This window comes from Protopterus annectens, chromosome 8.part1 (assembly GCF_019279795.1).
Source record: "Protopterus annectens isolate FY-2018-M chromosome 8.part1, PAN1.0, whole genome shotgun sequence".
NCBI classification, from domain to species: domain Eukaryota; kingdom Metazoa; phylum Chordata; order Ceratodontiformes; family Protopteridae; genus Protopterus; species Protopterus annectens.
The window spans coordinates 174,237,967-174,265,855 of NC_056742.1; the positions used below are offsets into that span (position 1 = coordinate 174,237,967).

Below are 27,889 nucleotides of genomic sequence, written 5' to 3' on the forward strand. Positions count from 1 at the left end.
AGTTACAAAGAATTATGGTGGCAAGTGGCCCTAGAAGCCAATAAATTTCCTGGTCTAAATGAATATATATCCATCTTACCATTATTAAAATTAAGAGCTGCTAGAATATAAAAAGGTGGATGTAGTAATTATAAAGACCAGCAGATGGCACTATTCTACATTTAAAGTCCATATAAACTGGGTTTCATGAAAGTTTTTTTAAAATAAAAATATATTATATTTTTAAAGGCATGTTTTAAACAAATTAAATCAAAGTTGTGCTTTGATTTACTAGTAAAAGTTTTTTTAAAAAGTATTTAAGTATTAAAATTGCATAATATTGTTTTAACAATAATATATACAGTGTTTTTAAATGAATAAGAATAATAATCAAGTGGTAAAGCAAGTTCATTTGTTGATTTGAATTAATAGGCATTAAATGATTGGTTGAATGAAATGAACCTATGTATATTAATGAATGTCTACTAGGGGTTGTGTATCTGATGAAGTCCATAGGGGACGACTGGGAATAAAGCGTTCATTATTTTGTTCAAAAAACTGTGTGGTGTATCCAGCTTCTCAACTTCTTTTTCGATTTTCTTTTTTGGATTTATAGATTCCTAATATAACATGAGAACAGAAATGTCTCCGCTACTCTTTCATTATGCCAGATGCATTCCTGCTGTCAATAAATATTTTGCATATATTATATACTTTAGTTGGCCTGACTCCTTTTGTTTATATCTATTTGTACTTTATATACTTCTGTAGAACTGTTCCTTTTTCCATATAGTTTAAGTTATGTGGCTGCAAGTCATTGTGACTAGACAGTTATGCATATGATCTTAAGAGTTATTATTTAGGATTCAGAAAAAAATCACTTGTGCTCATGTGAAATTTATACAGCTGTGAAAAATGGAATTCAGAGAGAGCTTTAGCTGCAGTGAAGACCTCATTACTGGCTCATCTGCATGCCTCTAAAGCACATTTTCTAGCACTAGTGCTGTCAAACCTAGTGCAATACTTTGGAGATTTTTGGTCCATGCATCTTGCTTGCACAGCCTGCCCACATACATTCGGAAATTCATACACAAACACACATATGCACACACACACACACACACACACACACACACACACACACACACACACACACACACACACACACACACACACACACACACGTTGAGATTCATGATACAACCACCCAATATGCAAGCAGACCCACACTCACGTACACACACACAGACATGCACACACACACATTCACCCAACTCCACTTATGCCCCCACAGACATACACATGCACTTCTGCACATATACACACACACTCACACCCCCCCACCCCTACGTCTCATCATATGAACTTCACTGCATTTATCTGCACAGTGACTTCTTCCATTGAAGTCAGTTGATATCTGCCATGTATGAGTGTGTTGAACTTTCCCCCTCTCCATGGTAATTTACACTGCTGAGCAAGTCTCTGAATCACTCAGCAGTGTATGTCAATAGCCTTAGGCATTTCTGGGGGAGAGCACTGGGCTAATTAGAATTAGCTACTCCTCTAGATTGCCTCATTACTATCTGCCACAGCTGACAAGACCATTCTCTGTACTGATACTCCTCGCTAGACAATAATCAGTGCATTAAGGTGGAGATGGCTATTAGGAAGTCAAAGATGTTTGTGGGAAGGCTTACTGCCTGCAGTAACCCTTTTGGAATTCCAGCCTTTATATAAAACTTACAGATGTATGAGAATTCACCATTATATTATAATGCTTTGTCTTTATACAAGCTGAATGTGTTCATAAATTGTTGTTATTCGTTCTTCATATTTCATATGTATATGTGATGTACATAAGAATTCTCTGCCTGGTAAATGAGATTTACCTTATTTATTTTGAATGTATTTAATGTTATTTATAGAGGTAGCATAAATCTATGTAACCTTATCGGTCAAGTCTACAGTACCACCTCCATAGGACACTGTAGCTTTGAACAGAGGTGCTGTGTGCCTTTTATTTAGTTATTCTGTTAAAGAAAATAAATGCTTCTGCCAAGTTTCTTTACTTTAACAATCAATCAATTGAAATGATAAATACATCAATAAATGTTGTGTCTTTCGGCTTTTCCCAGTTAGGGGTCGCCACAGCGGAACTCCGGTCTGCTAATGATTGGCAGTAGATTTTTATATGCCGAGTTGCCGGCCCTGATGCACAACCTCCAATGAAGGTACGCCCATTCATGCATGTCTCCACACAGAAGACACTCTAGCTGAGAATCGAACAGGACAACGTCTTACTGTGAGGTGACAATGCTACCACAGCACCACCACCGCAGTTTCATAAATATATCAATAAATAAATTAAACAAATAAATTGCAGAAAGGTGACCCTAACTGAAAGGTGTGCTAAGCAACCACCTAGTTACATATCCATAACACTTGCCATGACTGTTTAAGGATGTGCAAGAGACGTTAGCTTGGATGAAAGACAGTTTTGATGAGTTTGGTATATATGCTCAAGAAATCAATGGTAACAGCATTTGTAGGGGATAAAAAAGCCAGTAGGGCTACCATAATCAAAAGAAATAGAATTTGGATTTTTCTCCAACAGTATGAGAGAGACTAGTAGGAGTAATTGGGAAGAGTTACAGGATATGGTAAAGGGCTTGCTGGATAATTGGAGAGGAAAGGTGATAGCAGTAATTAGGATAACAGAGGTAGTGAAAGTAATAGAGGTCATACTTTCTATGCTAAGACGTGTGTCTCAGATAAACAGCTGTATTAGTAGTGGATGGCCCGTGACTTGTGTAAATGGAGAGGAAAGAGAAATAGGACATAGAATGTATGAATGAGGGCCCAGAATGCATCAGAGAGATGTCTGCCTGAATGTTAGAGGTATGCAGTGGTGTTGAACATATAACAAAACCCGAGAGTTGTGGAAAATAAAAAAAATTGTTGAAAGATATAGTAGGATGATGATGACTGAAGGAGGGAAATGAATATTTTTAGCGAGATAGAGAAAACAACAGAAGTGGGACTGAGGAAATTCATAAAAGATGCAAGGGAAGGAAAGGACCACAAGAGATTAGAATTAGGCAAGTGAAAGGCAGTGACAAATAATTCAAGAAAGTATTGAGGAATGGAAACAAAAAGGGTTGTGATATATTGAATAGATACAAGAGTAGGGGGAGTGAAAGTAGTGTATGATGTCTAAACAGGTGATTGGTACTTTGGGATTAAACATAGGAGGTTGGTTGGTGTATACGGCACTAATTAGGAGATCAGATGCAGAGAAGGAAGAGCAAAGACAGAAGTGAAAAAAGAGAGTGTTACATGAAAGAGATGTGCCTGGAGAGGAATGAAAAAAGGGATGATGGAGTATATGTGTAATGACTTGGGAAAACAGGAGGAAGCAGTTGTTTTAATACGCTCAAGGAAGGGTGGGTAAAAGCAGTTGTTTTAATATGCTCAAGGAAGGGTGGGTAAAGGAAAATGAAAAATGAGTAAAATATGACAAGTGGGCTTAAGCATGACAAATGGTAAAGAGCTTGAACATATCAGGGCTAGTGTGAGATCAGCATATAATGCTGTTACATCAGTGGCATTGCACTCCAAGGATATTAGAAAAAAGATGTCAGTAAGATTTGTATATGGTGGGGATACAAGGTACTGGAGAATGAATGGCAGGCAATGAAGGCAATATGGAGCAAGTTGTCGAATAAAGAAGAAAAGGAATGTTAATGTTCTGCTTATCTGGAATAGATGCAGGGCAGGAAGTATAGGTGAGAGATGAAATGAGATAGAGGCTGGTAACAGCAAGGTGGCTGAAAAGAGAAATGCCTAGGGCTAGGAAAGCAAGTGATATTAGTAGCATCAAAGCAGACAGGACAGAACAATAGATAAAATTAACAGCCATGAATGAGCATAATAGGAGGTGGGTAAAATGATTAAATGAGAAGCTGGTTGTGGTAGGTTGAGGTAGAGAGAACAGATGTTGGGACAGTGACAGAAGAGAAGTACAATGAGTGAGTAATATAATATGAGGGTGGAATTAACATATACATTATTATGAGTTACATAAGGGATAGATGAAACAAATGGGAAGGATAAGTATTATACAACAAATGACTTTATGCACCACATATAATATTAAACACAGCTCAGTGTTGTAACATGGATGGAGTGAAGCTTCTGTTGGGTTTCATATGCTGTGTCTATGTAAATCCAGTAAACATGGTTCAGAGTAAAAAATGCAAACTTATTTAATATTTAACAGTTAGCCATAAGGCAAATATTAAGCTGACCAATGAACCTATTTAGCATTATTCTATCATTATCAGAGCTTTATTCATCATATCACTTTAAAACAACAGAACACAAATGTGTGATTTCACATTACATTTTAACTTATGAAGCAAGGGAGATTGTTAGTACATTTTGTTTATTTAAGCAGCACACTAAGAACATTTTGTTAGAAAGTTGATCATATCTATAAGTTCATGTCTAAAAACATTTGTGAAGCAGAAGATGAAGAGCATTGTGTTTAAATCACACACACATGGGGCAAACAGCATAACAACTTAAATGCAGAATCATGTCTTACATAGAAAATTTAAAAAAAAGTATGTAAAATAAAAATAAAAATGTACAGCTTGAGCAATGATATAAATTCTAAAGTAGCAGCATATAGTCAAAAGCAGTTTGTGTAATGAAAGTAGAGTTTATGAGCTATAATAGTTTAATAAAAAATTAAGGTGATATTGGCTGCGATTCATAACGAACCAAATCATTGCATAACTTAGCCTTATCTTTACACCCAAAGACTGTCATGGACTTAAATGTATGGAGTTAGCTGCATTACAGTGCATTAATTAATCGATGCTCTCAGTACTATTGCAGGAGTTTCCTACAAGTTTGAAGTAACTATGCTAATCAGAATGAAAAACACAAGGCTGTAACCTCACAGCATTGTGCAGGCAGCACTTGCATGCCCCATCAACCCCCAGACCACTCCTCCATGTAATGTGTAGTAATATAGTTATACTGAGCACTTACGCCGACATTATTTATCACAAAAGATGTATATTGTGAAAATGTAGATGTTCACTATCTAGAGTCCTTCCCACTCATCCCAAAATAAGAAATAAAATGTTTTTTGTCTATGCACACCCCCCCCCATCCCAGAGATGTACAGGATAATATAATTACCCATGTCCAGAATAAATGGGCAGTAAAAGTTATCCAGGTTATCCTACTTACCCCCACTATGTACAATAAAACGTCTTGCACTAAACTGAATCACTCTTTTGCACCATAATACACCTCACTGTGCCAAATCAGGCAGGTTCTTGAATATGCTGCATATACAGTTCATATAAATAGCTCTTACATTATAGATTCATAGATTAGTACTAGGCTACCTGCCCTTTCAGGCCATTTTAAGAATAGCCAGTTACCCCATGTGAGAATCAAACCCTGCACCTTGTGTCTGTAAGGTAAACACCTTAACCATTGGGCCAATCTCCCACCCCTGATGCCAGCTCAGTAGGACATACTTATATGCCACAAAAGATTCAAACAAACTGATAAGCATGGTAGCAGTGGGACAACCAGATAGCTTTGCCTTGCTGATGTACATGTAACAGAATTATCTAGAACTGCACCTACCACAATAGTATACAGTAGAGAACACACAGTATATGATGTGTTCATGCTGGGCAGTCTTCAGAAGCAGATATATCTATGTCACTGTGCTATATACCATAAGATTATGGGTTCTAGTTAGTCATGACACTGTTCAACTTTTTTATTCAACTGGGCAGAATGCAAAGCATGGTATAGCATAATGCTGACTAACTCTCCGCTATGCTGTACTAAGTTATTGTACAATGAAGGGCAAATTTTTTACTCCTTCTTACACCATGCTTACACCACTCCTTCTTACACCAACTGTTGAACAATGCATTTATAAGTAGTACACTTGAATCCTGCTGGAGGAAGCATGGTGCAGCAAACAAAATGAATGTATGCCTTATTGTGCCAAAACAAAACATGCAAATGAAATTGCCCAAAAGAAGTAAATTAAGGAAGAAAGATAGAAAGAAAGAAAGAGCAAAGTTCAGGAAAAAACATTATAAGCAAATATACTAACTAGAAGAAATATTTAGAGCCTGCAGAAATTTTATGAATGGAAGGAGAATTACAAACAAATAACTTATTTAAGTATTATTTATGGAATAAGAAATTCACAAATATACTTCTTGGCATCACGGCACACTTCATCTTTCCATTTGCCTTGAGCTTTTTGTGAAACCATTGCACAGTTTTCACGTTTTCCTCCATCTGGCTGCTTTGTAGAGCGATCCCAGTTGAGAAAGCTGACGGCAATCCCATTAACATCAACAAATTTTCCTTCATTTACCATGTCTGTAATACCTAACCACCATTCTGAAGCTTCCGGAATGCTTATCTTGCCATATTTCATAAGGGCATCATTTTCATCACTATTTCTGGGAGTAGCAAGTGTCCCCCCTTGTGCAATGCAGTCCTCATTTGCTTCATGGAAATGCTTGGCTTCTTCAATTGCCAGGTAACATTTTTTATGAATCTTTGTGCCACGGAGACATACTAAAAATAAAAATCAATACAAGAAGAAATAATGATTTAATGAAAAGAATAATTTTTTTGAATTTTTAAATTACTTTTGCAGCCATTTTCAAACCCTCAAAAGACATACATAATAGTCATTTGGTAGCTCTATACCATAGAGTAAGAAATTCCATCAACTGTTGACATGTTTACAGAACACCATGAATGGATTGTAAACAAAAATAGATAGCAAATTTTACAAACTGTTACACAAAACAGGGAACAACACCACAGTTGAGCATATCAACCAACATTTAGTCTTTATGAGAGGCTTATACTGCATTGTACAGCAGTTTGCATATATTCCATACAAATGCAGTTGTACATATTTTGTCTGCCTGACCTAACACCAGTGAAACCACACTTTTTCATACTTAAATCAACACAAGAATATACATTATTTGCATACCTGGGGAATGTTAATCAAGGCTGAAATTTGAATGAATACTGCAAAACTGACAAAGGTAGCATACATGGACTTTTTCTGTCTGGTACTCTGTAAAATATTCCATATTCCTTTATTAAAATCATTTAACCTACTTGGGGTGCTAAACAAGAAGAAACATTTACTTTGATTCTGCTTCAAGGACATATTCAAACGGCCTGATTATTCTTTCAGGAAACTGAATATTTCAAGCATAGACCTAAAACAGGTAATTATCCCCACAGACTGCATGATGTCTAAGGCACTGAATAATAAAGACCTCATGAAGGTAGTTTATAGTAAAGGGAAGCTAAATGTCTCATTCAGCCAGCTCTACATTATAAATGCACCAAGTTACACACTCATCTAAAGTTGCCAAGGATAAGTAATGACTTTTTCATCAGCTCGTCTGATGCAGCAGTGGGGTGCATCTCTCTAATATATATATATATATATATATATATTTGTGTGTGTGTGTGTGTGTGTTTGTATATGTGTATATATATATATATATATATATATATATATATATATATATATATATATGTATATATATATATATATATATATATATATATATATATATATATATATATATATATGTATATACATACATACATATATATATATATATGTATATATATATATATATATATATATATATATATATATATATATATATATATATATATATATATATATATATATATATATATATATATATATTCACTATGGAATCTCAAAATACTGAAATGTCGAATTTCAGTATCTTGAGACCAAAGTGTCGAATCTGCAGATGCGCTAAACTGCAGAATATCGAACCTGGAAATGTTGAACCCGCAGTACTGACTGCACGTTGTGTGAGTATTCTTTTTTAAGGGTTTTGGGGAGGGTTTGTGTGTTTGTGAGTGTGTCAGGGAGTGTTAGGTGTGGGTTAGGGTATGTAGGTGAGAGTGTGTCAGTGTTGAGAGTGGTGGTGTTTGTATCTGTGTGATGTCTGTGCGAGGGAGGTGTGGAATGTATGTTGGTAGGTTTTGTGTGTGGTGGTGTTTAGTGTGACCTCTGAGTTAGTATATATAAGTAGGGGGAGTGTGGGGGTGCAGACCCCCACATGGGGGGTGCAGGTGGGCTTGCCCCCTGCATATATTAAGGGTAGGTGTGTGTGTTTGGATGTGTGTGTGTGTGTGTGTGTTGTATTTCTTTTTTGAAAGTGTCGGAAGGTATGTGTATTTGTATGTGTTGTGTAGTGTGTGCTGTGTGTGTTCGAGAATTTGTGTTTCACGGTTTTGTGGTTTCGGTAATATGGATTTTCGGCTTCATGGTCTCGAGATACTGAAATTTGATATTTCAGTATTTTGAGATTATGAAGTGAATCCATATGTGTATACACACATATATATATATATAATATATCTATATATATATATATATATATATATATATATACATATATATATATATTATGCATATACACACACACACACATATATATATATATTTTTTATGCCTATATATATATATATATATATATATATATATATATATATATAAAACATAGGTGTATGTGTTTTATAGATTAGATATGTACATATATATATATATATATATATATATATATATATATATATATATATATATATATATATAAAGAGAGAGAGAGGGAGAACATTATCACTATGTTATTTGTTCATTTGTATTTATGGGCTACGATAGTGTAAACTGGCATAACAGTTTTCCAATGGGGGCTTCATTAAAGGCCATGGATAAAAGCTCCACACAATCCATAAGATTATTTTTTCAAGGAAAGCATAGTACACACATATATGTCAACCAAACAGCTAAAGAAGAATGCCGCTGTATACAGTATGTTCAGTTATGCAGTTACTTTATTGCTTCAATGTAGAAGTTTGCTATACATGTTATTAAAGTTATGTATAAGTTCAGTATTGCTATTATTTGAATGAAGAACATACATAATATCTGAATCAAGCAAAAATAAATTTGACTTAAGCTAGGCAAAATATAAAGTGATACTAGGGTAAAGAGGAAGAACTGAAGAAATAATCTAGTGAAACTCAGAATACAAGATGAACTAGCTTAGATAATGAAGGAAAGATGAGTGGGGCTGAACACAGGGAGATGCAGAAGAGATAGTCACAAGATACAGGGAATATAGGAGGAGAGGAGGATTAAAAGAATATATAGTATTCAAGAATATTATGGTGGGAAGAGTTAACTGATAAATGAGAAGGCTAGGGTTTTATTCAAGGATGGCAATTGGTAATCCTGTCTGCGATCAGACTGCCCCAGCCTGGCTTCCTTTCCATCAGGACTATGGTTGGTCCCTGCCATTACTATCTTCAAATTGCAAGTTGACTGCAGTGATAGTAAATGTTTGCTGGGATCCTAGGAAATCAAAACGGCTGGAGCCCCCAACACAAAATTATTATTGGAAGGCACAAGCTTTGCTAAATAAGATGCTAAACTAGTTAAAGTCCTAGGTGCCAAACTCTGCTAAATAGGATACTTAGCTAGTCAAACTGTCTTATGGGCCAGTAATAAAATAATAAAAGATGAATAAGTCAGTCAGCCAAATCAACACTGGTAAACATTAATAAGTCAGAACAACATAATCAGATATGCCCTTAAGGACACTGTTTATTTATTTCACATCTGTTACTAGTTGGTGAATTGTTCCCAGGATTTTTTTCAGAAATTACATACCTTTATGAGTTGAATATATACTCAGGCAGTCATTAACTGAAGCAATGTAAATTAGTGCTTTGCCTTTAGCAGTGTAAGGAAGAAGCACTTCAGTTCAGGAGCAAATACAGGCAATATACAGAAAGATAATCATGTACGAAAACAGAGTAATGAGCAAATACAAAATATACACAAAGGCAAAGATACCAGCAAAGCTCAAAGCATATAGTAAAAAAATATAAAACATATAATCCAGATTACTTAAAAAATACATTTGTTGAACAAATCAACTCCCCAAACACATTCTTTAAAACGTATGCAGATGAAAGTATAATTTCAGTCACAGTACCAAAATGAAAAGGGCCTGTTTAGTACTAAAATTAACAGAAGAAGAACCTAACCAGTATTAATAATGCAAATAACATGGATCTGAAGAATGCAAACCGAGGAATCATATGGAGATGGAATACCTAATGGATAAATTGTACATATATATCAGAGCAATCAGACTTTTTTGGATAGCAAAATCATCAGAAAAGAATCTAAAAAAAAATCTTACGAGAACTGCAAAATTAAGTAAAAAGATCCTTGCAACCAAACTACACTATGGGACCAGGAATAAAGTCCATATAAATCAAATCAAATGCACCTGTGAGCTGAAATTAACAGTACATCACTGAGTAGTAGATTCAAGCAAACAGCCAGGACAGTGTCAATCCGTGATCTGTGCAATAATCATAAGCATACTATCAAATCTCTAATCTGATGTTGCCTTACAGTAATCTGTCAAAGCGAATGAAAATGAAAGCAAGCAGCATCATGGACAAAATGGTGTAAAAGGGGCGGCCAAGATACCAGGCATGCCAAATAGTATGGTGTTTACAAACATGATTAAGACAGTGTGAATGTAATCAAGATGAAGCATGGAATAGCTTAGAAAATATGGAGATACTAATCCCCATATTCCTTTCTACAGTGGCAGCATGTCTTCCAATATACTCAACAGAATGTGCCTTATAATGTTCCTAATTTTAGAAACCTATGAGTGTTGTTTTCTTATGTCAATAATGTAAATCTTGTTGGTTTTATGTTTTACATTACAGGTGGTGCATTATGGTGGCAACTAGCCTGTTTGCATACACAAAACATTATGATGCCCATAGGTTCATAGATCGTTACTAAACAAGCGGTCCATGAGAACATTAAGGAACTTAGTCCAAATTTTTTAGTTAGCTCACTGCTATGTCTGTTTAAGTGACCTGATTAAGGTCACACAGCAGTCAATTGGAGGTTGAGAGGATGAAATCCTGTACCACAGCTAGAAGCTTATTAACCACTCATACTCTTCATCCTCTGTGGTGGCAGACTATTTATTTATTTATTTCACATTTGTTAACCAGGTTGGTCCAGCTGAGAACAGGAGTGGAGACCCAAGAAGAAAAGTTCCAGCAAAATGTACAAAATGTTCAATTATACAATTTTTCACAAAGTTTTCACAAAAAATTGAGTAATAATAATAGTTACACATTGATCACAAAGTTGAGTAATACAAAAACAGAGAAAGTAGCAAGTATAATAAGACTTGTAGTATATACATAGAGGACCTGTTACAAATCATACAGGAGAAAGATAATTATTTATTGGGCAAAAAGTTGTGAGAAGATACCATATATGTAATAATGTCAATACTTTCTGTACATGCTGTCTGAGTTGTTTATTCTGTCACACCTTTCTAATAATTTTGTTAAAATATATCCACACGTGATTGTGCTTTTTCTAATGGAGCATTCCTTTCTGGACCTTAACTGAAAAAGGGTTATGCTTGGATGGACCATCCATGTCAACAAATAGCAATAGACAATGTAACCCTAGTCAATAAAATATAAGAAAAGAAGAGAATGTAACAAAGACATTTATGCCATCTAAGAAAGGTAAGATGGCATATCATTTAAAAGAAGTTCATCCATTCATTACTTTTGCTCTAGTACTTACTACTGGGATTTCTGCCACAGAATGTCTAATATATAGTCTGATTTCCAGAGCTTATCACCCTCTTCCTCCAGCCTGGATAGACACTCACATACCTGGGATTTTTTTATTTTGTTAACACATATAATGAATTAACACTTCAGACATAGGCAAACATACATGTATATAAAACAAAACAAACCACATTAACATATTCACTGTTACAAACATTATACATCACATACATTATTTTATACAATATTTGTCAATCCAACATTACATAAGTTGCTCATTTCCTGCCTTATCTTTTACTCATTCATCCCCCCAACATTATTTTACATGTAGTGTTCCCACAATTTTCATTTTGCTATGTGATTTGCTCCTAGAATTTTCTAAAGATTCCATTTTCAGTTATTTTCTCTGTTACGATATTCACTACTTCAAATGCAGTTGGTTTAGACTTTGATTTCCATTTTCAAGTAACTGTTTTTTTTTTTTGTAAAAAGAAAAACCCATGATATCCCCTGAAGTCTCAAAAAAAAACAGTATGCAACCTCTACTGGGTCAAAAACAAAAACAAACCAAGCAGAAACTTCACAGTGTGGAGGTTGTGAAGTTCACTCCTTGAAATATGTCATGCAACTAGTTTACTAATAAAAATCAAACTTTAAAATACATACTACAAAATAATAAAATAAAATAGTAGGTAGTCCACAGTTGAGTTAAGAATGGAATATCCTTTATTGAAACACACAAACAAGTGATCCTAGTTGAGTTTAATGAAAGACATTAAAGACATTCATTATTTATATATAATCAGGTTATTTGGAGCAAGGGATTGGTTACAGATGGTGGGTCTGTTAAGAGAAGTAAAAGCATTTAACTCATTCCTTTAACCAAGTCCCCCTTTTCCCTTAACACCATAGGGTAAACTGAGACTGTGCTACCTTAGAATTGAAACTAAAAAGCTAGAGACAAATTAAAATATATAATATAAGAACAGCTTATTAAGGCTAACCTACTAATCCAAACTTAATTAAGAAACCAACTCAATAACAAAATGACTAACTAATTAACTAACAACAAATTAACTAACAATAAGATCTACCACTATTTTGGTAGATCCTTTTGTTAGTTAATTAGTCATTTTATTAATGAGTTGGTTTCTTAATTAAAAATGTTTTAATTAACTAATGAAACATTAACTAACAAAAATATCTACCACTATTTTATTATTTTGTAGTACATATTTTAAAGTTTGATTTTTATTAGTGAACTAAGTGTATAACATATTTCAGGGAGTGAACTTCACACCTTCCACACTGCAAAGTTTCTGTTTTTTTTTTTTTTTTTTTTTTTTTTTGCAGCCACCAGAATTAAACTTAACAAGGCTTTAGTATGTCTAGACATTTCAGATCCTGTATCCCAGCTCCAAAAAGAATAATTTCCTTAGGTACACCCATTTGCTCACCTAATATTTCTGAGTACTTTACAGGGAATTTTTAAAGTCTGTCAAGTCATTAAACTCCCAAAAAAATATGTTCAAAGTTACCTCTTACTTCCCCCATCATACCTCCAAAATTTGTCATCTTCCTAATAAAAAATTCTTTGGAGTCTACTTGGGATATAAAAATACCTCTGCAAACTCTTCCAAGCAAAAATCCTAAATCTTCTAAACTTTGTTGCATATTTGGGAGCCATACATACATCCTCTCATTGTTTCCTTGTAAATTGTTTATCCAATCTCTCTTCCAAAATTTTTCCGATCATCCTCTGATTGACTCTTATAGTTATTGTGAAATATTTTATATGACCTACTAATTATCCCTTTTTTAACAGTAGCATCTGTTCTAGAGCCAATTAAACATTTACCAGGGCAGGTATTTTACTTATGATTCCCACTCCCTTTCCCTTTTCCTATACTCTGACATCAATCCCTGACAGGGAAGGCAAGCTATAGCCTGCAGTCCAAATGTCTTCTTAGCCTCTTCCCATTCTATTACCTTTCCCTCTCTAGTTATTTGCTCCCTTTACCTTGGTTACTTTGCCAGTTATCTCCAGTAAATTGTAACCCCTCTTGCCTTTTCTCTATACCTCTAATTGTAGTCATCCCTATCACCAGAATCTCCTTTCTCCATTCTCATGTTGGCTTTGTTCTTAGAATACTTTCTGCTACTTTATGAATATAATATTCTCTATGACTGTTGTTATTCTCCTTAAGAATCTTCATCCAAAATCCTACTTTCTCCTTATTTCTTGAATTTCCCTCCCACTTAATCATCCCTTTCCATTTCAAATTATAGCTTTCTGCTTGTGTTATGCATTTCTGCCTTAATTGTGCATATATTAAATATCCCTTCAAATCAGATGATCCTAAACTACCTGGTTCTATTGGAAGGATCAACTTATCCCACTGGACCATTGCATTCTACCCCCTCCTCAGATAAAATCATTCAACTTGTTATTAATTGCTGTCCACAACTTCTTTGGTTGCTAAAAATATACCCGACTTGCATATAAACCTTAAGGGAATAAAAACATTTTCACTGCTTGCATCTTGCTGGCCATATCCATAAACAGTTTTTGTATCATCTTTTGTTTAGTCTCTTCCCAGATATCCTTTGCTGCCAAAACAGAATCCTTTTTATCCCATACTTCTAAATACTTCATTTTATTGTGTCCCCATAAATATGGGTATTGTTGAACCAGATCATATGTGGTTACATAGTTTACAGCTACAGGCTTTGTTTTGTCTTCATTAATTTTATATCCTGAAAAAGTTGAAACTATCTCACAATGTTCTGTAACAGTAAGATGTCCTTTTCTGGTTTTATCAGGAACAAAAAAAAAATCTGCAAATAAAAGCAACTTGTCTTGATTACCATGCCAATTATATCCTTGAATTAATTTCTGAGTCACTTACTTTCTTTGCCAATGGCTCTAAATATAATACAAATAGCATGGGGAAAGAGGACACCCCACCTGGTTCCTCTGTTCAAGCACAACTTATCATAGAGGAACTCTACCACTTATATTTTTGCCTCTGATCCCTCCTATATCTCCTAATTAACTTTATTGTTATATCAGGGAATGCAAATACTTCCATTTCCCTGCTTATAAAATCCCATCTTATTATGGCGGATGAGTTCTTTGCAGCAAGACCTCTCAAACAACAGTGGTATTTTCTTACTTTCTGCTTTCCTCTGGGTTGTCATTGTTCTATTCAAATTGTCAAATGTTTGCCTCCCCTCTACAAAACCACATTGATCTATATCTATCAATTTTCGTAAAACCTTTGCCATTCTTTTAACTATTATAGGTTTAAACACTTTATAATCATGGTTTAAAATTGAAATGGGCCAATATGAATCTGATTATTTTGTACCTTTACTGTCTTTAGGTATTACATTCACTGTAGCTTTCTTCCAGGATGGTGGAACGTCCCCTCATTTTAAAATACTGTTAATCAAACCCTTCCAGGTCTTTATCATTTTCTTCACTCCTAACTTCCAGACTTCCACAGGAATGCCATTTAATCCAGAATACTTTCCTGTAGATTGATTATGTCACAATTTTTATCTCATCTCATCCTATATTAACTGTTAATAGTTCAGCCTCATCTACCTCTAACCTTGACATATTTAAGCATTCCATAAATATTTCCATTTGTGTTTTTTCTTGATTTCCACATTCCTCTGCTTTACGTAAGTGTTCATAAAATTTCTGAACTATCTCTAATACCTCTACAGGATCTTTAATTATTTTTCTTGTTATAGAATCCCAAAGTTTGACAATAACCTTTTCTACTTCCTTTTGACTAAGTTGTTGTGGTAAGAGTTTTTGTAGTCTGGGTCAATTATCCAAAAAAATTCCTTAGCAGCAATCATTCTAATCTCATACATACTGTATTATCCAGATATTATCTTATTTTCTCTTTAACACTCTGCAGGCATGCCTCTTTTTGTTCTGTAAGATTCCCCTTATTCTCAATACTTTATTTTTTGTCAACCCCTTGAAATAATTCTTGTTACTTCTTAACCATATTTCTTTTTTTCTTTTCTCTCTACCATATTTTAAACTCCCACTTACTAGCTATAACTTCTGAAGACATTGCTATCTTCCCTAATAACTCTAAAATAATTTCCACTACCCATTGCTTTCACATCCTCCCTTTTTAACAGATAGGTGGAGAAGTGCTAGTGTCTAATTTTTACTTCATTAACCTGCATTTTTGTCTTAGTTGTTATTGGCGCATGATCTGAAAATGTCATTGGATGTGTGTTAAAGCTTTTAATTAAATGCACATGTTCTTGTGAAATATAATTTCTGTCTAGTTTAGCTCAGTTATTGTACCTTGGGGAATAATATGCAAATTCTCTATGAGTTCCTACTACTAAATTCACATCTTCCATACCAAATATTTTCATAAATTTCTTTAGAAATCTACCCTGTTTTGTTATATTTCCTTTCCAGATCCCCAGATACTTCCTCACTGTTGCAAATCAAGTTCTATTCCCCACCTATACGTAATATTCCCTGCTGAAAGCTGATTATTTCTCCCGACATTTTCTTAAGCTCTATAGCAACAGTTTTAGGTAGAATATAACACATGCCAGCATAATCCTCATCCCTTGCCAGTAGCCCCTTATTACTGCAAATCTACCATTACCAGCTGTGTGCAGATTTTAAAATTAATTCTCAGACACAACAGATTATAGATATATTTAAAAAATCTCATGCAAAACAGTTTGGCTCCACAAAAGGGGTGATAAGTTATCCTAGTGACATCCAGGTAACTCCAGATATTGGAATTAAATTATATTATATTGAAAAGGAACTGCACAAACTGGATCCAAACAAAGCACAGGGAGGAAGGGAGGAGACAGAATTAGTAACAATGACCTGAGAACACTTCAGCAAGGACTTATGGTACCATTATGTCTATTATTCACTGGGTCATATAAATATGGGGAGATTCCTCAAGATTGGAGACGTGCTTATTAAACCTGTGTTCAAGGGAAAGGGGAGTAGGACACATCCAGAGTCATAGAGACCCATAAGTCTACTTTCATGTTATGGAAAAATAATGGAGAAGGTAATATTGGATAAGTTATTGTCAGAAATGGATAGGCTGGGACTAGAAACCATATATCAGCATGCATAATTTGAAAATAGATTTATTACTAACTGTAACATGATGTTCTATAACAATATAGTAACAGCTATGAATGAAAAATTGTGTTGTGATGTAATTTATATAGATTTAACTTCAGCATTTGTCAGGGTCATATACAAAACACCGATCAATAAATTAGTACAACTAGGTACTGATGTACTCTTGATAAGATGGATAGCTGTATGGCTTATAAATAAGACATGGCAAGTATCATACAACAGCTGGACAGGTGAAATCCTTAGATAGAGTTAGAGTGTCCCACAGGGCTCTGTCCTATGCCCTTTCTTGTTTAGATTGTATCTTTCAGACCTAACTCTTCATCTGAGGTGTTCTACAGTCTATATGCTGACAACCTGAAATTGCGTTAACTGATTACATGTATTATGGATAATGCATATCTGCAAAATAACTTGACCAAATTGACCATTTGGGCACAGGAGAATAATATGCTGATAAATACATCAAAAACTAAGCATATGAGATTTGGGAAACATCAATTGAAAGGTGAATATTTAATACAGCACACAGTGATTGAAAACTGTAGATTCATTTAAGGACCTGGGTATATGGGTAGATTCAGCTATGTGTTTTTCTAATCATATCAACCAATTAGTTAATGATAATTATAGAACTATAGGTTGTATAAAAAAGATTTATAAAGTCTAGGAAATCAAAAATGATGAAGTCATTGTTTTTTAGTTACACTAGAGTGAAACTTGAGTATGGAATAACAATATGGAAACCCTATCAGAAAACAAGCATGAGTAAACTGGGAAGAGTACAGCGGAAATATGCCAAGAGCATCACGGATGTGAACATTTAAGTCATTATTAAAGACTAAAATATCTGAACTTGTACAGCATCTCTTACAGATATCTAAGAGGAGATCTTATTTAGGTATATAGGGCATTTAGAGACAACTACCTCTGAGAATGTTTGGGGTTATCAAAAAGTACTATAGAATCATCAGACAATCTGTGTAGAAGATTATGTAGGAATGAGAAGTGTACTAATTGGTTCTCTGACAGAATAGCTGATGCATGGAGCAGACTACCAGATTACATTAAACAAAGTACTAGTTTAGATATTTTTAAGAACGGCCTGGACACTTACTATGGGAACAAATATTGTGGTATATTGGCAAGCTAGAAAGGCCTGTGCTTGAAATATTTGTATGTATGTACTATCTTTTTCCTCCTCTATCACCATTAGAGCTCCTCTGCTAATTAATATAAGTAGTCCAATTTTCTTTTGTCACTGATATTCTGATGATCATCCATCCTGAAATCCTTTCTTTATCAACTTCGCATGCAGTAAACAGATTCATCATAATAACTACAATACCAAATGTGCCTTTTGCATGAGTTCTGGGAATGATGTTTCTATTTGCAATATCTACTAGTGCTTTAGTCATAAGACTATAATGAGAAGTGAACAATCCCTGCAAGACTATCAAGAAAAGAAGAAAATGAAGTCCATGGACAATATCATTACTATGCCTTCCATAATATCATATTCTATCACAGACATTCAGATAGAAAGAGAAAGAATAACACGCTAAGGCAAAGAATGAATGGGAAGCAGACGCTGAAGTCCTTGTATGGCTTTAGGATGGCAAGCCTGGTGATGTACATTCACAACCCTTGCTGTATGCATCTGTATCACTTGATGCCTCTGGTGTTGCTCCTTCAGGAGCTGCCATGTCTTCAGCCCCAGGCACATACTTCTGATCTAAACACCTTCCAAGAGATGTCTGTCAAACTCTCACTGCAGATGTCTGACTCTAATGGTCATTTCATTATTTTAAAGGGGAAGGATGGAACTTTCGCTGTGGAAGTGTGAGTAGATGTCCATGTCTGAAAGATAAAGTCAGTTAGTGGCAATTGCCAATGTACCTAGGACTCCAAGGCATCACCTAAAATCAGGACTCCTTTAGCCAAACAAAAGACATCTATGATTTTAATCTCCCTGATATTACCTGGATTTCAGGCGGAAAGTGAACCCTCTCCCACATTCCCTTCCAAGGCTCAGTCTAAGGAATGGTTAAAACTGGCCCAGGCCTTCCTTTAATTCATACAAAACTTTTATCCAGCTATGGATCAGTCATCCGTGTCTGTAGTCTGATTTGTTAAAAGAAAGAGGGATCCCTTTCCATAGAAGGGCTCAGACTCTTCAGACAATAAAGAGGAAGAATTGTTTTATATTTTGCAGATGTCTTCCCCTCAAATGTGTGATACAAACACAGAAGGCATTATGTTCTTTACTTTTACCGCAAAGAATATCTCATTTAGTGGTATTTTATGTAAAAGGAAGGAGCATGTTACATGGGTTGCTACAAAAGGCCCAGGTACCCATACCTGCAATTTTGATTTTTTGAGCCTGGAGGTGTCTAAACCAGTGGCTATCCTTTCAATTTTATGAAATGCAGAGGATGTTTTCCTTATCACAACTCGCTGCCAGGAAAAAGTCTGACCAATACTATAAGGTCAGGACTCTCAAGTTTTATATAAGAGTTCCACAGCTGATCCAGCAGTGGTGAGTTTGCATTCAGAGAAGGAGTCAGACCTATATTCTTTCCAGTGACGAATATAGTTGGAATAAATTCTCAGCAAGTTGATGACAAAGCTAGGGGAGATATCTGAATAAACTTAGAAGGCAAAGCTATACTTCTCCAAAGAATTACTCAGGTAGGAAGGCATGCCTTTAATTGTGGCTGTGATGCTGTGGATGCAGCATCTCATTGCAGAAGACATAGGATCTATAATAAAAAGACATACCTAGCTGTGAGTTCAGCCCATGTAAAAGGATATCAAGACACAGTTCCTAAATTTCCCAGTAGCCAAAAAACCAGGTCTTTCAGCCAGCCATAACAGAACTGTCTGCTATCCTTCCAAAAGTTGGCCATACTAAAACCATTATGACAAAGGTGAATATGTACAGGGCAAAAAATAGCAGTGTTAGAAAAAAAATGACAGGGTTACCAGGGAGCAAACCTTGAGTTCTCAGGGTTGCATCCCTCAAAGGGAGCAGCCATGACTATCCCATACTGCATCCTACCATTCCCCTCTACCCAAAGCCCTGCCCAACCATAGTCCTCCTCCTATCATTTATCTCCCATCCACCATCATGTGGGATGGCTGGCATAATTCTCAAAGAGTACAGAAACATGAGCAAAGTGAAATGCATCTGGTGAATAGAAATTCAGAGACACAGGTGATATTTACAGTCAAAGCCAACATTTGCAGACATCTCACCAGTACCAAAGGATCAAAAATGCTTAGTAAGTTCTCCCAGATGTGAGATGTACTTCAAGGTGTGATAGAACTGATCCCCAAATAAGAGAAGAATAAAGGATTCTGTTTAAGACTTTTCCTAGTGCCTAGAAAGTTGGGATCCTGGAGGCTCATGTTGGACTTTTCCAGGTTAGATACCTTCTTGAGGGTTCCATAATTCAAGGTGCACTTGCAACAGGTCCTTCCTCCCATCATTTATCATCAAGCTGTAATGATAACTCTCATTGTTAAAGATAGCTACCAATGTATTTCCATCTACAGTACATTACAGTAGACACCTTCTAAGATTTGAAGCAGTGGACTCCAATTACCACTTTATCTCCTTGCCCAATAGTTTAGCTACTATTCCCAGTGTGTTTACAAACTGCTTGACTCCAGTGATTGCGTATTGAAAAACCAAGGACATCCATATCTATCTTTACATTGATGGCTGCCTGAGTAAGGTCCAGTCTCAGAAGGTTGAATTAAAATGGCTCTTATTTTACAATAGACTGTCTCCAGTCCTTAGGTCTCTCCATCAGTCTACCAAAGTCAAGCTTGATACCTTCTAAAGAATTACCTTTCTGTGAATCACCTTGTTTACCACTACCCAGAGTGCTTTTCTCCCATGAGAGAAAAACAATAACACTGTATTTTTAGGAGCTCGATTACAGCCAGCAATCCACTAAAGTCAGTGGGTGCATGGCATCTACAGCTATGATGGTACCTCTAGGAAGGTTGCATACTAAAAGTCTCAGTGCTACCTCAGGAATGCATGGAACTAGCACTGCCAGAACCTGGAAGAAAAGATCCTCATTCCACCTACTATAAAGAAAGTATTAGAATGGTGAAACAGGCAAGGAGGTCTGAACAGAGAAGATCCTTCCAAACAGTGTCCCTCAAAGCAGACACAGCCTGAAAAGCTTAGTTAAATGGCTGAAATCTAGGCCAAGCAAAGTAACTACTTGAGCAAGACACTCATCAACATAAAAGAAATGCTGGCACTCATCAAGACCATATTGGCATTCAGACCAGTCTGGCAAAAGGGAATACTTCAGGTAATGTGGTGCATATACAATGAAGGGAGGACTCAGTCATACTGCTATGCAGCCTGGCAATGATTGCTTAGGAAACGGCTCTAGAATCAGATGTGAACCAAAAAGCAGCCTCCACTCCATTCCACTTAAACTCATTGCAGACTGAGCAGATCAAAGGTGGATGCTCACAAATTGTTTCTGAAAAGGAATGTGTTTCTGTAATTAGGCAACAGGTTTGGTATCCCAGAGACTGACGTCTGTACTTTGAACAAAAGATAACTAAGGAAGTTCGGCTTCAGAGTATCATACAAAAAAGCTTCAGCAGGGTCTAGTTGTACATGTATTTGATCCAGTCCTGCTTGTCCCCAAGATGATCTGAAAGGCAAAGGACAAAAGCCTATTATGCTACTGAAAGCACCATTTTGGCCCAGACAACATTGGTTTTCTCTTCTCTTAGCAGTAAACAGAGAGTAGCCATTAATACCAAGGTGTGAGCAGACGTTTGACTCATAGCAAGGGATCCTTATACATCTAACATGAAGACCTTGCAAATGACAGCACAGATGACATGCCCTTTCTTCAATGCAAACATTCATCTGAGGACATGTTTAAAGTCTTAAGGGAAGCTTACTAAAGGGAAATATTAGCCAGCCAAATTGAAAGGATTCTCCCTCTGATGCCAAGGTAGGAATCAAGACCGTTGTACAATCTTTGCTATTTGATTCTGCAATATCTGTCTAAGCTGTACATGACAGGCCTAGCCTATATTGCAACGAAGGTACAGCAAACAGCTAAAAGGCAGGAACTACACAGTGCATGCAATAGGTACCTCATCAGAGCATGTGAAGGTGACCAATGGTGTCCCTTAGGGCTCAGTGCTGCGACTTCTTTTGTTCAGTATTTGCTTTTCGGTTCTCAGTAAACCAGGGAATTGTTATGGCTAGGCTTGTATAGGCTCTAGGGCCGATAGCCTAGTACCACCCTATGAACCTATGAACCTATTAAGATCTCTAGCTAACCAAGTCTGCAGGCAGCAGTAAACTGAGTCATTATTAAGCTTCCCTCTGATATTAAAACCTTTCAGCTTGAACTTACACTTGTAAATACTTGGAGTACTAGAAATGGGCTCAAATTAAATGCTAATTGTCATGACTGGCAAACAACCTCCTCTCCAGTGTACTACATAGACAACACCCCACTCCAAATGAGAATGTTGTTAAAGACCTTGGAACTTGGAACTCCTTCTCCTTTTATCATCATATAATGATAACAGTCAGAAAGTCCTTCTACTCAGGGTACTTCAGCTGCAGATTTGTAATGCATTCATGGCTGAATGACTATAAACCATCTGAAGCTCAATAGTCATGGTTATATATACCACATTGCAGGAATGGAATGTTCTAGTTTATCCCCTAATGACAAATATAGGATGTCAGACTAGAATTTTTTATTAAAGATGTACAATTTGGGGATTGCTGTTTACAACAAGATGACCTTACAGAACCAGGCTTCAGCAGTAGTCAAATCATCCCGTTTTTATTTGAAGAACATAACCCTCATCAAGCACCAGATTTCATCCTTAGATCTTCCTGTTTTGGCACATTCCCCCTGGTATCTTCTGAAATGGATGATTGTAAAGCTCTTTACTCAGGGCTTTCAGGTTGTGAACTGTATTGCTTGCAGTTTGTTCAAAACTCCATAGCCTGGTCACTGACAGGGGTGTCATGATATCATCACATCACACCATTTCTGAATGAGGTTCAGTGGCTGCCTGTTTATCAAGGTATTATTGTAAGGAGTCAAGGTTCTGGATTATTTAGACTTACATGATTTATGTCCTCTTTGTCTGTGATACCAGCTGTTGTGGTATCTGCCACCATCTTATCCCCTATGCTCAGTTATGGAGAAGTTGTGGGCAGTTACAGTACTGAGGTTTGTTTCCTTTAGTTTTTAGACATTTCCTTATCACAGGCCATGCATCTGAACTATGCTGCCTATGTAGCTAGATGAGTTCCCTTATTGTGTGTGAGTTCAAGCACTACTTAAATGAGCTGTCTGTATGAACTATACTATTGATTTCACATATATTCCTTGCATTTTGTCATAGCCTTATTCTCACAGTGCATGTTATTGTGTATACAGCTTATTTTACTGTCTTTTATTCTAATGTACTTGTACATATTTAATATCTGTATTGACATTTTATCTTTAATCATAATGGTATTGATCTGTAGGCCCTAAGTAAGTTAATAAATGCCAACTTAAACTTGAATAGCCCTTTTCCCAAGTCATAAAAAAAGAGGAGTGTTGGACCAAAGCCATATGCTCACCAAAATACAATTCTTTCTTGAAGTGCCAGCTGCCTTCTGGTCATTTTGCTTTCAAGTTCTTATGCCATATTACCAGCCCCTGCCTCACAAAAATAAATGTATCCATTTGTCCTGCTCCCACCATATCTGCATTTATATCACTTGTGTATGCCATGCATCACTTCTCAGACTCCTGGCTAAGATCAAGTGTAGTATCTGACCCAGGAGAATCTGAATCACGTTGAAATTAGCTGTGTAAGCAGTATAGTCATGAAACTCTATAGTGCACTACATTAAGGCATGGCATGCGAGAGCAATTCAGTTTGGTGTCAAAAGCAGTGCAACTACTGAAGTGGGAGAGAGTCCCTGTAGACAAGAAATGAAGCAGTCACTTCATCAATGAAGACTGGATTGGGGTGTACCTGTGGACAATGAGTACCGTCTTGCCTTATAAAGATGGGTGGAGAGTGCACCTGCTCAGTTAATAGTAGGGTAACTTTTAGAGGGAGGCAGAAACCGTAGATAACAAGCTTAATGCTGTTTCAAAAGTTGTGAGGTGAGAAAAGAAAACCTTAGGAAAGTTTCATATGGATAATGTATTAGGTAGTAGTTCCAAGGACAGTTTTTATGTTTACCTTGCATGTCATGATGAAGAAAAAAAAAAAAAAAAAAAAAAATATATATATATATATATATATATATATATATATATATATATATATATACTGCCTGGGTAATACTGTAGAGTGGTACCTACTGACATATACTGCTAATGCCATACCATGAAATTCTTGTCCCACTACATGGTACAAGAGTCAGATTGACTAGGATGGGATACTTTTACTATGCTTTGAGGGAAATGAATGATTAATGTATTGTATAACCCAGTCAGGTAATGCTTCACATCGAGGTCCATGACAGCTCTTGATCATATTGTACAGAGTGCACTATTTCAAGACATAAATCTTCATGAAATTTACCCACAGTTTATTTCTTTTTATTTATTTACCTAAAAATATTTAATGTATGACATCAGTAACAACAGACCCTTCATCTTTGCTGGGACAAAGGGCTTCTGTCAGTTAAAGTAAGTAGTAGATGCCAAAATAGTTGTCTGTGAAGGATATAGTATTGTTTCAAAACCTCGGACAGCATTCCAAGTAAACTCTATTCAAATGTTTTAAACAGTACACTAGAACAGTAAGTATAATGTTTTTACTTGCAGCTCTGTGACACAGAAGGATAAAGCGCTGACTGCAGCCCAGCTGATCCAGGACTGACTTGTGACACAGACAATGGATGAACAGGCCATGGAAGGTGGGAGTCAGAAGCTATTACTTACTCCCCACTCAGGATGGTTGAAGATGTGTAGTCTGGTAAGTGGAGAATATGTGTCATAACATGCAGCATATGAGCTGAGGAGGTGCACTTGCCTCTGGGAAGCAGCATGCTCATATGTGGTAGCTATCACTGAGTGTGCGTGTGTGTGTGTGTGTGTGTGTGTGTGTGTGTGTGTGTGTGTGTGTGTGTGTGTGTGTGTGTGTGTGTGTGTGTGTATTTGTGTGTGTGTGTATTTGTGTGTGTGTGTGTGTGTGTGTGTGTGTGTGTGTGTGTGTGTGTGTGTGTGTGTGTGTGTGTGTGTGTGTGTATTTGTGTGTGTATTTGTGTGTGTATGTGTGTGTGTGTGTGTGTGTGTGTGTGTGTGTGTGTGTGTGTGTAAGCATGTATACAGCCAGGGATGGCATAATAGGCTTGTGCTTTAGTTGGTGCACAGCTGCCAGGGGATGGGGATAGGCAGAAGCAGACAATCTCCCCATGGAATGTGAATGATCGCCATACTACAAATCTCCCCATGGAATGTGAATGATCGCCATACTACAAATCTCCCCATGGAATGTGAATGATCGCCATACTACAAATCTCCCAATGGAATGTGAATGATCGCCATACTACAAATCTCCCCATGGAATGTGAATGATCGCCATACTACAAATCTCCCCATGGAATGTGAATGATCGCCATACTACAAATCTCCCCATGGAATGTGAATGATCGCCATACTACAAATCTCCCCATGGAATGTGAATGATCGCCATACTACAAATCTCCCCATGGAATGTGAATGATCGCCATACTACAAATCTCCCAATGGAATGTGAATGATCGCCATACTACAAACTGCTTTTGCTCTGTTTATTGAATAAATTGGCTCTGAACATGCTGGGAGGCAATGTTTCACAGGAGTGGAGAGAAAAGCATATAGAAATATTATCACTATTAACTTTCTTTCTCCAGATATTTTCTTTTGTTTGTTCCTTACTAGACCTGCCAAATGGCTCTAGTAATTTCACCCAGTTGGCCCATTGTTTCTGCCAAAGGCAAGGTTGTATCATCTCCAAGCTATGTGAGAAGTCCTACAAACCATTTGTTCATACTTGGAGTACCTTATTAGCTCATCTGCTCCCCACCCCATGGCAAGATTCTGATTATAGGGAAAGTATCAGCTTACTGGACCAGTAGGATGGCCTCCACTCCTCCACTGGAGTGTCCCCTCCCTTGCAGTGGCTCACTGGGCTTTAGTTCCATACTGCTGACAGCAGGGAGTGTGTTTTTCATAATCTCTCAGCTTACAAACATGCATGCTGGCAGTGCATGATCCCAGGCTTGTGCTGCATGGGTGCAACACCTAGTGCTCCAACTATGTGAAACTGAGGTGGTGAGCTATAGCTGTCTTCTCCTTCCCCCTCCACAGAATGGGTGAGCTGACAGCAGATGATCATTCCTATCCTCCCTTGCCAGTTCTTACAGATGCCCCAACCACTAGTCAAACTCAGGTCACCCAAGCCATAGTTAGGGCTTTATCAGGTCGCCTATGCCATAGTTAAGGCTTTATCAGGTTGTCACCATACCGTAGTTAGGGCTTTAGCAGGTCACCCATACCATAGTTAGGGCCTTATTAGGTCAACCATGCAGTAGTTAGGGCTTTATCAGGTCACCACTATTCCATAGATTTATTGATTTATTTATTTTTTTATTTAACATTTGTTAACCGGAAAAGTCCGACTTGGAACAAAGCCAATTTTCAGCGGATGCCTGGGGAGAAATGCTCCAGATGCATGTCTTTGTAATAGATAGGGCCTTATCGGGTTGCCCATGCCATAGTTAGGGCTTTATCAGGTCATCCATGACATAGTTAGGGCTTTATCATGTCACCCATAGTTTCATAGTTTCATAGTATAGTACTAGGCTATCTGCCCTGGGGCATTTGTAAGCCTAGCCATAGTGATGTGGCATTTGCCACCCCATGAAATGGTACAAAAATGTACAGAATAAATTAAGAATATTGTGTCTAGTAGTGACACAATGAAGGTCCCCTTATATAATAGAATTAGTTTACTGTGCCCCTGTCTAGCAGTGACACAGATGTGACCCCAGGGGTAAACTTACGATCTCCCATCCACTCATCAAGATTTCTCTTGAAGAGAGTCAGTGAGGGGCTCTGCCTAATATGAACTGGGATCTTGTTCCAAAGCATGGGAAGCCTCTGGGTTATGAATCTATCCCTGCAGCATGTCCTATTCATACTTGTGCCGAGGTTTAAGTCTTTAGCTCTCGTGGTCCTGATGGACTTGGATTTTTTGAGGTGGAGCATGTCCATCAGATCCTGATTGGACATGGCCTTGTACGTCAGGCAGAGATCACCTCTGAGCAGGCGGTATGATACTGAATAGAGCTGAAGTTTCTTTAGTCTGGCAGAATAAGACATATGTTGGAGACCCTTGATCCTCTTGGTGAGGTACTTTTGTGGTCTCTCCAGCTGTTGCAAATGCCGGGTGAGGTACATACCAAATGGGGCATTGTACTCAATCATGGGTCTGATGAGGGAGGAATATAGGGGTACAATGACATCCTTGGATCTGGATGTGAATCCCTTCATGATGAGGTGTGCAAGGTAGAATGTTTTTCTAACCACTTTGGCAACGTGGGTATCAAATGAGAGGTCGCTGTCGACTTGGGTCCCTAGGTCTCTGATTACTTTTCAGTACTCAGTGGGTTGTTGGCTAGGTGATAATTTGTCGGTACTTTGTTTTTCCCAAAGGGAATGACTATACATTTTTTGGCATTTAGTTTAAGGCCGTGACTCCGGCACCAGTTGTCCGTTTCTGTGAGGCCTTTTTGTAGGATGTGTGTGTCTGCTGGTGTATCGACTATGGCGCCTAGTTTGCAGTCATCTGCAAACTTTGTCAGCCACAGCCCTCCCGTGTTTGCTTTAACATCTGAGAAATAAATGCCGACCAAGAGGGGTCCCAGGACAGATCCCTGTGGGACATCACTTGTGACTGGCTTTGAGTCTGACATTGCTCCAGTGA

At 36.9% G+C, this 27,889-nt stretch overlaps 1 protein-coding gene across 1 annotated transcript in view; it reads right to left on the reverse strand.

The window, feature by feature from the left end:
- Nucleotides 1-4,310: 4,310 nt before the first annotated feature.
- Nucleotides 4,311-27,889, reverse strand: part of CLEC3A (C-type lectin domain family 3 member A) — a 52,818-nt gene continuing 29,239 nt past the window's right edge. Inside the window, exon 3 of the mRNA XM_044081808.1 lies at nucleotides 4,311-6,609. Within this exon, the coding sequence (XP_043937743.1) occupies nucleotides 6,212-6,609 (398 nt within the window). The 3' untranslated portion in view covers nucleotides 4,311-6,211. The remainder of the gene's footprint in view (nucleotides 6,610-27,889) is intronic.